Source organism: Erigeron canadensis, chromosome 4, assembly GCF_010389155.1.
Source record: "Erigeron canadensis isolate Cc75 chromosome 4, C_canadensis_v1, whole genome shotgun sequence".
NCBI classification, from domain to species: domain Eukaryota; kingdom Viridiplantae; phylum Streptophyta; class Magnoliopsida; order Asterales; family Asteraceae; genus Erigeron; species Erigeron canadensis.
In genome coordinates, this window is record NC_057764.1 from 40,563,472 (window position 1) to 40,576,059 (window position 12,588).

General features: G+C 31.0%; 1 protein-coding gene across 1 annotated transcript; it reads left to right on the top strand.

Moving 5' to 3' along the window:
• Positions 1 to 10,041: 10,041 nt before the first annotated feature.
• LOC122595437 (AAA-ATPase At5g57480-like) lies at positions 10,042 to 11,992 on the top strand. Its single transcript, XM_043767796.1, has 2 exons — positions 10,042 to 10,931; positions 11,028 to 11,992. Exons 1-2 carry the CDS (start codon positions 10,126 to 10,128, stop codon positions 11,833 to 11,835), a joined length of 1,614 nt encoding a protein of 537 aa, XP_043623731.1. The 5' UTR covers positions 10,042 to 10,125; the 3' UTR covers positions 11,836 to 11,992.
• Positions 11,993 to 12,588: the final 596 nt, after the last annotated feature.

Below are 12,588 nucleotides of genomic sequence, written 5' to 3' on the forward strand. Positions count from 1 at the left end.
AAAGTCAGGAAGCATGTGAACTGTGAAATAGCTCTCACTTGCAAGTTAACCTTTTTTCCCAAGCAATCCTTCTGTTAATCTGTTGCTTCTGGCCTGACGCCCTGACCCTTACCTTCCAGTGTATGTGTATCTGACATTCACCCCACAATGTACGCGTACATATTCCATCGCTTCATTAATCATTCTTGATTGAAAAATTCAAAACATTAACCATAAAAAGTTGGGGGGGGGGGGGGGGGGGGGGGGGGGGGGGGATGAGGCATCCTACATAGGGGGAAGATGCCTTCCTTTTTTTTGGGAGTGGGGCTTCCTTCAAAAGGTGCCCTCCATTTATTTTATTAATTTTTTTTTAAGTTTTATTTATAAAAAAACATATACTAAAATATAAAAAACACATCACACACTTTATTTCAAATAAAAAACAAACACAACTAAAAACTATTCCAAACATCACACAATAAAACATAGAATACACACAACACAACTAAATGATTAAATGTTTCTAAAATTCAGATTGCTTTGTACCAATTCCCACTCCTCCATGTGATGAAAATCGTTTCGAGATACCGCATTGTACTCAGTCCTTGCAACCATTGCATTGTGTTCATCGTCACGACCACGGTTCACACGGATGAACATCATATCGAATACAACAATGTTTGTGCGCATGCGGTGCCATTTAGCGGCCACCGTATCTGAATCTCGATATGTGGATGGTTGGTTTTCATAAGCGAGGAAAAGTTGGGTAACTTTCGACCAGAACGTACATTCCTTCTGATAATCATTGCACAATGGGTCGTCTACCACCTCGACCCAAGCTCGTGCCAAACTTATTTCTTCGGACCGGGTCCAAACTTGTGCCATTTGAATTTGGAGTAGAAAATATCAAGAAGTGCGTATATTATATATAGAGAAATATAGGAAGAGTGAGTTTTTGTTTATAAAATAAAGGATGAGTATGTATATTTATATATGAAGGTTTAAAAAAAAAAAAACTTTTGGTCAAAAGAGCCGTTAACAGCTAAATTTTTTTTCAAAAAAGTGAATTTGAGGGCGATGAATATTGATCGGGTGAAATGGTTTTTGGCATTTGCCGCCCCTCGGGGCGGTGTAGCAGGCGGCAAACGGGCGGCGAAGGGGCGGCGTCGGGTGTTTATCCCCCCTCCGAATAGTCTTAGTTTTATAAAAGATAAATATGTAATCTGTGTATTAAAAAATAAATTTATTAAGCATACTTTTTTAATCACGTTTTTTATACTTATCTATCATGCTCGACAAAAAGTTGTTTTAGTTGTTATAAATGTGTTAATACCTTGACATTGACCAAATTAATAACTATTTTGTTTTCTTAACTTAGTTTCGAAACATAAAATCGCAAGTTTAATTGAGTTGATAGTTAAAGTCTTAAACATTGGAATTAATTAATCAAAAAATAATTTAAACGCTTTGGATATTAGATTACAGATGAAGGATATAAATATAATTAACATTATCAGTTTATTTTATGTGCTTGTTAAACTATGTTTAAAAAAATTAATTGTACGTCTATTATCTGCATATTTTTTGTGAACGGCAAAGTATTATAAATATAACAAATATAAAAGGCATCTAGCAAGGAACTAGATACCATACCAAAGTCTTAAATTACAATTTCTAAGCCCGAAAGAGCCGCAACAAAATGAAAGGGATTACAAAATCAAAAGAGGGTTTAAAAACTATTCACCCCACCACATTCGCATCTTCCTGCATCTACTTGGGATCCATAGATACGATTGGGAGACAATGACGTCGAACAAGCAATCAGATCGATTCAAGTGGTCATTAGGTTAATGTATAACATTTACGTTGTTAACACCAATGCTAATGATCTAAAAAATGAAAAGAGGTTTGCTAAATACAGCCCCTAGGGCTGTGTTTAAGATGCATAAATTATTTGTACATTTACCATGAAAATCAGGGATGAACTTTTAATATGGAAGGTACAAATTTTTTTTATACACGTTAAATACATCCCTTAGCATTTTTCAAATGGAAAATAGTTTGGAACATAACTTTTAAACACGATCTGCCCTTTCAATGCCACAAAAGCATTTGTGGAAAAAATATACCTCAAGGATCGCATGAAAGGTTAAAGTTAAATATATTACTCAGTAGATTTTAGATGCGACTGTATATTATATCCGAGATACGGTATTTGAATACTCCCATTTGACTTTTTATATGGTTTTAATAAAAAGCATTGGGACTGAAAATGTATTTTTCTTAGATCAACTTTAATAAGTGACGATAGTAATGTCGGACTCATTTCAACGTATATTGCTAATTAGGTAGGCTGAGCTGCCCGATTTTAAAAGAGCGTTTATGTGTATGGGTAAAAAAATAGAACCATAAACTTTTTCAAAAGAACATGTAATATTCATTAAATTCAATATAAAAACAATTGGTAAAAAGATTATAAAGTTATCACATATCAAATAGTATTCATTTATAAAATAATTTTAATAAAAACCTCAAAAGTCAAAAGAGAATAAAAAATTACAACCAAAAGAAAATTAAATAATATATATGTAAAACAAAATTTTACAGAAAAATAGCTAAAACTTTGTTAAAAACATTATAGAAAACAAAAGTTAAAAAATTGTGAATATACAAATGGGAGTATTAAATAAAACATAATGTTATAATAAAAAGCCAAAAAAATTATAATTTTACAAAGTATAAAAAATTGTAAAATACAAACCAAAAAGGTAAAAATTTAGACAAAAGTTGAAAAAAAAGACAAAATGTATAAAAATAAATGTGAAAACAAACATAAGTTACAACTCATATGTCATTTTTATAAAGTATAAAACTTATAGTACAAATATTACAAAGAATAACAAAATACATGTCATTTCATGAGATAACTTTAAGGGTCTAAAAAAAAGAAAAAAAAACAAAATGAGGCTGCTGGTAAACATTCCCTAAAAAATGAGGGGGTTTTATGTAACTTCAAAAAGTAAAAAAAAAAAACTATTGGTTGCTCCCTAAATTTGAACTAACAATCACCTTTTGAATCTAAGGATGGTCCTTATCACTCCATCTATCTTTAACTTTGTTTTAGTTATCATATCATTATATATATATATATATATATATCCTATGCAATATTTTTAGCAAAAAGAGACAAAAAATGGCTATACTTATAAAACATAGTAGTGCAAGTTAAATGTTAGAGTTTATATATATGTTATCTAGATATATATGTTTTCTGAATTGGAAATGCAAAGAAGATGAGAGGCTTGATTAGAATTTTCTTTTTCCAACAATCGTATCAACGTATAATATGCAGGGGTGCAATCTGCATTTTGCATCGGCTTCTTTATCAGCAAGAATGGCTTCTTAAATCCATTGTATCCCCTCCATTGACAAGTAGGATTGACTCTTTTAATATTGGCGCTATTTGACCTATTATAGTGAACGTTGGGAGCTTGTATATTTAATGTTGGGAGCATAACTTCTTTTTTTTTGGTCTTTTTTGTGTAGTTGATTTTTGGTAAAGTTTGGCTCAATTGATTCCCTACACCCTTTACATTAAGAAAAATCGGCTCTTTATGACACTTTAATTGGAAGACAATATTGGTCAATTTTTTTTGCTAAAACTTACCAATTTGCAAGCACTACACTTTTGCCCCTAAATAAACAAACAAGTTAATAAGGGTTTTTGGTATGATGGAATGAAAATGAAAGAAAATGAAAAGACTTTCCTTTTTTAGTTGCACCGAAAAATGAAGTTGGAAATGAATTTCATTCTCTCTATTCTTTACAAATTGTAGAGAATGGATGAGGATGAAACTTTTTTTTTTTAATGATGTTATATGTATTAATTTTAATTATTAATTAAAATTTTGTATTTCTTTTATATCTATTCTTTGTTTGTACCAAATGACATAATCCGATTCTCTTTCCAAATACTTATTTTTTTCCCACTATTTTCGTTCTTTATTACATTTACCGTCTTTATGGTTACCTTATACCAAATGCTCCCTAAGATACCAATGTGATATATAAGTAATCAAAACGAAAAAAATTGTTAAACCAATTACAACTATGAAAGACTATGAATATGACCACCTGTAACAGATACGTGGGGTATATTGGTGATCACCTAGCACTATAGCAGGGGTTCGATATGGGTTACGACTTACGATGCCTAGGTAGTGGTCCAGTGATGAGGGTTTTGGTTGTAGGCTTGTAGCCAACTAGTCATAAACAACCTCAGCTCAGTGATGGTTAATGGTTATTTTTTCCTTTTTTGAATAGTAATAATGTGTTTTTAATTAGATAAAAGTGGGGTTTAATTGAAAGGTAATGAGTATGAGGTAGAAAAGAGTATGATGGATTATAAATTATAAAATAAAAGAAAGATGACGATGATAAAAATGTGATCCTAGTGTAACAATCCGGTGAGAACACTTTTAAAATAAGAACGGTGAGAACACTTAAAAACATCATTTTGATGCATTAAAAGCCCATAAAACTAACATAGTGCTTAACTAATTATCATTATTTAAGTGTTTAACAACACATTGATCCTTCAAAATAAAAAAAATCACGTTTTTTGTTTTGTGCATCCATCTTGGATGCATATTATCAAAATGATGCATCCAACAAAAAACGTGATTTTTTTCGATTTTGACGAATCCATGTGTTGTTAAACACTTAAATAATGATAATTAGTTATGCACTATGTCAGTTTTATGGACTTTTAATGCATCAAAATGTAGTTTTTAAGTGTTCTTATTTTAAATTGGTTCTCATTTGATTGACACTATATATATATATATATATATATATGAGCCTTATTTTGATAACCCATTTTTTTGTAAAAACCTTGAGAACTCTTAAATTATATATTGGATCACATGTTTTTTTTTGTTCACATGTGAAATGATATAAAAATACATGTTGTAGAAGAAGTTTTTTTCAAAACCTTATATATACCCATTTGTTAACATGTGAGCGAAAACGTGAATATATTTATTCACAAGTTCACATAAGGCTATTTTAAAGGTTTTAAAAAAAGTTTTTTTCTATAACATAATTTTTTATATCATTTCACATGTGAATGAACAAAAAAAACATGTGAACAAATATATTATTTAAGAGTTCTCATAGTTCTTACAAAAAAATGGTTCTTAAAAATAAGAAAAGTATATATATATATATCTATAACTAAAAGAGAGAGTTGAGGTACATTTGGCACCCCTAATCTCCTTCTTTGAGTAATTCTCTCTCCTAATTAATTATTTATTTTTCTATATTTTTAACAATTTTATAGGTCCATTTTTTCTATTTTTTTTAGGGGTTTGCTAAATACAACCCTTAAGGCTGTGTTTAAGGTGCATAAATTGTTTGTACATTTACCATGAAAATCAGGGGCCAGACTTTTAATACGGAAGGTACAAGTTTTTTTATGCACGTTAAATACAGCCTTAATGTATTTAGCATTTCTATATATATATATATATATATATATATAATTTAGTCATTTAGGCAACATTTATTTATGCGAGATATATGTCGATCTTTCCATATTGTAATGACTTTTTTTTGGAATATATAATCACCTTAAAATATTCAGAGAATTATTCATATGTTGAATACTTAACTTATAAAAAAATGATTTTATTTTTGTGTAAACATTTGCTTATTTGGTTTGTAAAATAATCTTAACATTAGATTTATGTTTTTGTCAAATACATCAGTTATTTATGACATTTTAAATATATGATAAATTGTTAAATATGTAAATCTATAATAATATAATTAAAATAGGAGGTTGAGGGTACCTTTAGCACCGTTAATCTCTCTCTTTGAGCCTAATCATCATTCCTTATTAATCCTTGATATTTCAATATTTATTTAATATAATTAAGGTCGACCTTTATACAATTAATTAAAAAAAATACTCCCAAAAAATTATTATTATTTTCTCATCTATATATACATACAACATAGACTAAAACCCTCACATATTATAAACCCTAGAAAAAAAAAGGGTTACGATCGACTACTAAAAGAGTTTGCTATTTATATACTTTCTTCATATTTAATCATTATTATTTAACATTTAATTCTTATGTTATTGTTATTATTATCCCTTTTAATTTATTTTGTTGTCTATTATTGGTTCATTATGGTTTGTTCTTTAACAACAAAAAATAAGACGACATTAGTTCATCTTGAAGATCTTAAGCCAACACATGTTAACCATCATCTACGACTCCGTGTTGTGCATGCATGGACTGTTTTGGAGTGGAATAACCCGAAGATAATCAAAAGGTTTGAGATGTTTTTTGTTGGTGAATTGATATGTATTTTTCAAATTATATAATTTGTTACAAATTTTTGATTTAACAAAAGTTGAAAAAAACGGTAAACTGAAATCACTATTTATATGCAGTAATTTTTAATAGGTTTCTTTTTTTAGCTTTTCTATTGTTGAAACTAAAGTTGAAAAAAAAAATAAACTGGAATCACTATTTATATGGATTTAATTTTTATAGTTTTTTTTCCTTTAGTTTTGTATTGATTAAACTAAAGTTGAAAAAAGGGTAAACTGGAATCACTTTTTATTTTATTCGGTATCCATTGGACGGACTTGAGTACTATTATATATATTTTTTATATTTTATTTATAGGTCATGGGTACGTGTTCAGTTACAAATTGTCTAATGGACTAAAACAAAGGTTAATTACATATGGAAAAATTACATAAGGTTAATTACATATGAAAAAATTACATAAGGAAAACTTCATTTACTGCTGCATACTCCCTATAAATCTATAATACATAAACTCTCTTTGTGTCTATGGGATAAATCTAAAATTTTGATAATAATTTTCAAAAGTAAACATAAAAACTAAACTAAAAATTAAAACGCTTAAATTGAGAGTTTGAGACAAATAGAGAAGTTTTATTATACAGAAAGAAAACAGACGTACCTAATTTCTCTTTTACATACATTATCCACTTGTGTGTCGATACTCGATATATATCACATAACCCAACTTCCACATTAATTAATTATTTACTTATACATATATAAATAAAATAATGTATATAACTTGTTATAATAATAAAAAAACAACAAACGGCATTCATATTTCACACTACATATATAGGTAACGCCGTAACGAGATTTGTACTGTGGATATATTTTTGATAAACGATAATAGAAGGATAATAAAAACTCATTTGTTTCTAACGAGTATGGAAATTAAACCTTAATCCACACATATGACATACAAATTAAAATCTGAAATTCTTACCAAATATAGCAATTCTCTCACGTGTATCGTCCTATGTCACATCATAATTAGTTGGTATCATCCATGTTGTCAAAAGTTTGACGAGTGGGATAAGGATGCCTTGCTCATTGTTGTTCACAAATTTCTTTGGATTTTTTATGGTTGTCAACATAACAATGTGTTATTTTACATAAGTTTTAAAAGGATGTTGAAATAAGAAAATGTTCTTTCCAATTGTAGTCCATAAATCCTATTTATGAAAACCACTATATCCACACAATAAAATACACAACTTTAAAAAAAACATTTATATTAAGGATTATTAGCTATGGATATGACTAAATGTTTATGTTATGTAAAAATTTCGTAAAATGTTTATGTTATTGTAATAAACTTTCAATCCCAATTATTTGATGTACTTGACCAATCAAAAACTTACACGTGACAGATTATTTGGTTGTCACAAATCACCGGGTACATCTAATAACCAGAATTTCAAAGTTCTTAACATTATATAAACATATAACGGGATGTTTATATAACATAGACATTTTGTCATAGCTATTTACATCCATAGGTGATAATTGCTTTATATTATTGGCAACCAATAAACTGCTCATCGGAAAAATATTAACGATTACACTGAAGAATGATTAATAAAACATGATCTACTCCAAAATTGATCTTACTTTATAGTTGCTTAATGACAACTAGGACGGAAAACCCAAAATAGTATACATACTATTAAGCCATCAACATTCAACACCATTGCTTACAACGAGGTAACCTAGCTTGGTAGGGAAGAAGTTGGGTAAAATACAAGATGATGGTTAAGACATCCCGTACATAGTTTCGTTCTCATTGGGTATGTTTGACAAAATTAGCTGATAGCTGTTAGCTGGTGGTTAGTAGCTGTAGCTGAAAGTTTGTAGCTGTAGCATTTTAGATATATTTAAATGTTTGCAAAATAGTTAAAGCTTTTGATAAAATGTATAAAATGACAAAAATGGACATAAAGAAAAATAGTTAGTACTAACATATAAATATGTTAATATATTAATACCTTAGTTTTTTTCTAAATTGGATACGTAATATATATAAATTATATATGTTAATAAATAAAAAAGTTCCATACGCACATTTTGATTTCTCTGGGTATAACATGTAACCAATCCAAAGTTTTGTTTTCCAATGATTAAAAATGACATTAGTTTGTCATGTTTTACCTTACATATACTCACGTAATAATGTAAGGTTATTTAAGGAATTTGGTACCCAAAAGCCCGTAGTTTTTTGCCAACGCTACTAAAAGTTAGATATGAACTTTTTTTTAAAAGATAAAAGCTTGAAGCTCCTAAAAGTTTGCTGTCAAACATACCCTATATCTAACTTTTATTTTGATTAATGGATCTATGATTGAAAGTGATCAACATGTAACTTTCTGAAAACATGACGATCTACTTGTTGCTTTTTTAATAAACGAAATATAAATTAAAATTTGAAGTGACGACTACAAGAAGTCAAAGAACCGTTCATGTCATGAATTCTGTTTTAATGCTAGCACTTTAATACGTTCATACATTATTAAATAAAATTTCATATCGAATGTTACCGTCTCATGTGCAAAATGTGTCGTAAATGTAGTCATGTAGTTGATAATATCCTAATGTTCAATCACTCTTAATCTCTTTATTACCAATGTAATCACATTTGCATGAGATGAAAGTTATACATCATAGGTTCAAAATTTACCAAAGATAAGTGGATAAACTATATTTGTGTGACCTGTAATTACATGTGTGTAAAATGGTGACTTACCAGACATGAGTTTTATGCGGTGCGTGTTCTGAGTATCAAAACAATACATAGAACCAGAAAGTCTCCACAATCCACACCACTTTTAACATGTTTATTTGACAAAACAAATTACATGTAAATAACACAAACACAAATCAATAGAGAAATTATTTGTCACAAAAACATTGCTAACTTATACTTTTCCGGTGTATAGGTGGAACTAAGGTTTAACATCAAAAAGATTGGATGGTTGATTGAAAAGGTTCGATTGAAAATATACACACACACACATATATATTTTGAACGTTCGTGTTACGGGACGGCTAGCCGTTACATCCATTCGGGCAGACAGTCACTAGCAACCAATCCACGAAGTTAGGGACCACAGGGGAGAGAAAACCCCCCAATTTAACCGCTACAAAAGGCACAACATTAAATTGAAGGTAAAACCTCTCATGCTCATACTCGAACCCTGGTCTCGCAGAATCCAAGCATCATTGCAGGATTTCGAAATACTATTGGGGTTTAAACTCATTGGCTGAAAAAAAATTATATTGATTAAAATTTTGAAGTTTCATGAAAGATTTGTTAAACACCCTCTAAAACTTTACAAGTTCCAGCTCCAACCAATTTTCGTTTCGTGAGTATCATACGAAAAGTGTAGTACAAATGTTTTGAAACTAAAATAAACACTGTAGATTCAAAATAAATGATAATCATCGTTGAAAAATAGTTACTGAATTAATTATACAAAAACAATCAAAAGTGTCAATGCTTAAATTATATATCACATTTACAATTGCAATATGATCATCAAAATATGATCCTAGCAATTGAATGTAACCACTTGTACTACTCGAAACAAACTCTTGTCTTTTTGTCACCTAAACCTGTTAGGACAAGTCACACACAAATGACACACCTAGTACATAAAAACCACTATCATTTATTTCACATATATCTTCTCCCATCTATATAATTCCCATATAAACCATCTCTCATTTTCACCATTTTCTTTAACCCAAATCCACCACCATGAAGGAGCTTTGGACAACCATGGCTTCTCTAATGGGTGTTTTAGCTTTTTGCCAAACCTTATTACATACTGTCATCCCACCAGAGCTTCGTTTTGCTGTCTTAAAACTTTTCCAACGCCTATTTAACTGTTTCTCATCTTATTGTTATTTCGAAATAACCGAGATCGATGGCGTAAACACGAATGAACTGTATAACGCTGTACAGTTGTATTTATCGTCGTCCGCCTCGTCCACCTCTTCGGCTGCCGCGGCTACTTCTAATAGGCTGTCACTTACTAGGGGACTAAACTCGTCCGCTATCACGTTTGGGTTATCCAACAACGACCGACTCTCCGATGTTTTCAACGGAGTGTCGGTCGTGTGGGAACACATCGTGACTCCCCGGCAATCTCAGACATTTTCATGGCGGCCGTTGCCGGAGGAGAAGCGTGGGTTCACGCTTCGGATTAATAAAAAGGATAAACCTTATATCCTTGAATCTTACCTCGATTTCATTACTGAAAAAGCGAATGAAATCAGGAGGAAAAATCAGGATAGGTTGTTGTACACGAATTCACGTGGGGGTTCTCTCGACTCCAGAGGACACCCATGGGAATCCGTACCGTTTAAACATCCGAGTACATTTGATACACTCGCAATGGATCCGGTGAAAAAGCAAGAGATAAAGTCCGATCTCCGAGATTTTGCAGACGGTCAAGCGTTTTACAAACGTACCGGACGCGCTTGGAAACGTGGGTACCTTTTGTATGGACCACCCGGTACCGGCAAGTCAAGCATGATCGCCGCAATGGCTAATTTTCTCGGGTAACATATACAAAAAGAAGACATAATAAGTTAACTTTAATACTAATCTAGTTTTTTTTTTTTTAACTATATAGCTTCATCTTGGATGTGTTACAGATATGACATTTATGATCTTGAACTAACGGAGGTGAATACAAATTCAGAGCTCCGGAAGTTGCTAATGAAAACAAGTTCAAAATCAATAATCGTAATAGAAGACATTGACTGCTCCATAAATCTAACAAATCGCAAAAAGAGCTCCAACGGAAGTGGGCGAAACAATGGTTCATTTGATGGTGATACAAGAAGTGGCCCGGGAGGTCCAATTGGACCTGGAGATCCGGATAATAATGGGGGAAACAACAACACTATTACATTATCCGGTTTGTTAAACTTTACAGACGGGTTATGGTCATGTTGCGGGTCAGAACGGATATTCGTGTTTACAACGAATCACATTGAAAAACTTGACCCGGCATTGTTAAGAAGTGGGCGAATGGATATGCATGTTTTCATGAGCTATTGCTCATTTGAGTCGCTTAAAATTTTGTTAAAGAACTATTTGGGATTTGAAGAAGGGGATATCGAAAAAGAAGTGTTGGATGAGTTGGCTGCGGTGACGAATGAAGCCGAAATGACTCCTGCGGATATAAGTGAATTGTTGATCAAAAATAGGAGGGATGGTCATAAGGCGCTCAAGGAAGTGTTGGAAGTTTTGAGGAAAAAAAAGTCAGCGAATAGACGTCGGAGGGTGGTGGCAGAAGAGGAGGAGATGGCAGAGGAGGAGGAGAAGAGGGCATTGGATAGTCCGAAAGAGGTAGGTGGTGGTGCGGCGACTGGTAGTGTCGACGACAATAATGTTAACGTGGATTATAAAAAAGGTGGGAATGATGGTGAAAAGGATAATGGACGATTATGTAATTGATTAAGTTAATGTTCAGTTAATTAATTAATCAATTAGCTTTAGGTTCTTTTTTGTAAGTTTTGGGTTTAGTTAAATTATTAATTCTGTTAAAACAGGAGTTTTGGGATATGGAATGTAATGGGGATTGGATATTTGGAAAATGGAAAATTTCATAATACATATTTAGTTCTTCGTTTGTTTTTTACAAGTAAAAGTCTATTACCAAATAAATTAAACAAATTTGATAATACTTTTTTAGTTTGGAACACTAGATAATCTTGCGGCCACCTACAAGTAAAAGTCTATTACCAAATAAATTACACACTACTTCAAGCGGTATTTTGACCCTCCTGGATTACCAGATAGTAACAATTACTGTATTAATTAAGTTACATATAATTATTTCAAAATATTGTGTAAGTATCTAAATTCTATAGTATGATACGATCATCATTTTTGTATTATTTAAAGTGATCTAAAGTAACTTTAGTCGTTTACTGAAATAATGACAATATTCTATTATTTTCCAATTTACTAATGCAATATGAGTGCAAATTTTCTTTTAACAACAAATCCTGTTTCAAAGATTGAATTTTGATTTTTACTTCAAGAGACAATGCCTTTATTAAATACACTAACACCATATCGATGTAATATGAATGCAACAATCTGATATCCAATTGATTTTGGGTTGGATTAGGACCCTCTACAATATGAGAGGTGAGGGATCTCAACATTTTGATTAAAATCATGAGTTATACTTCAAAGATGATT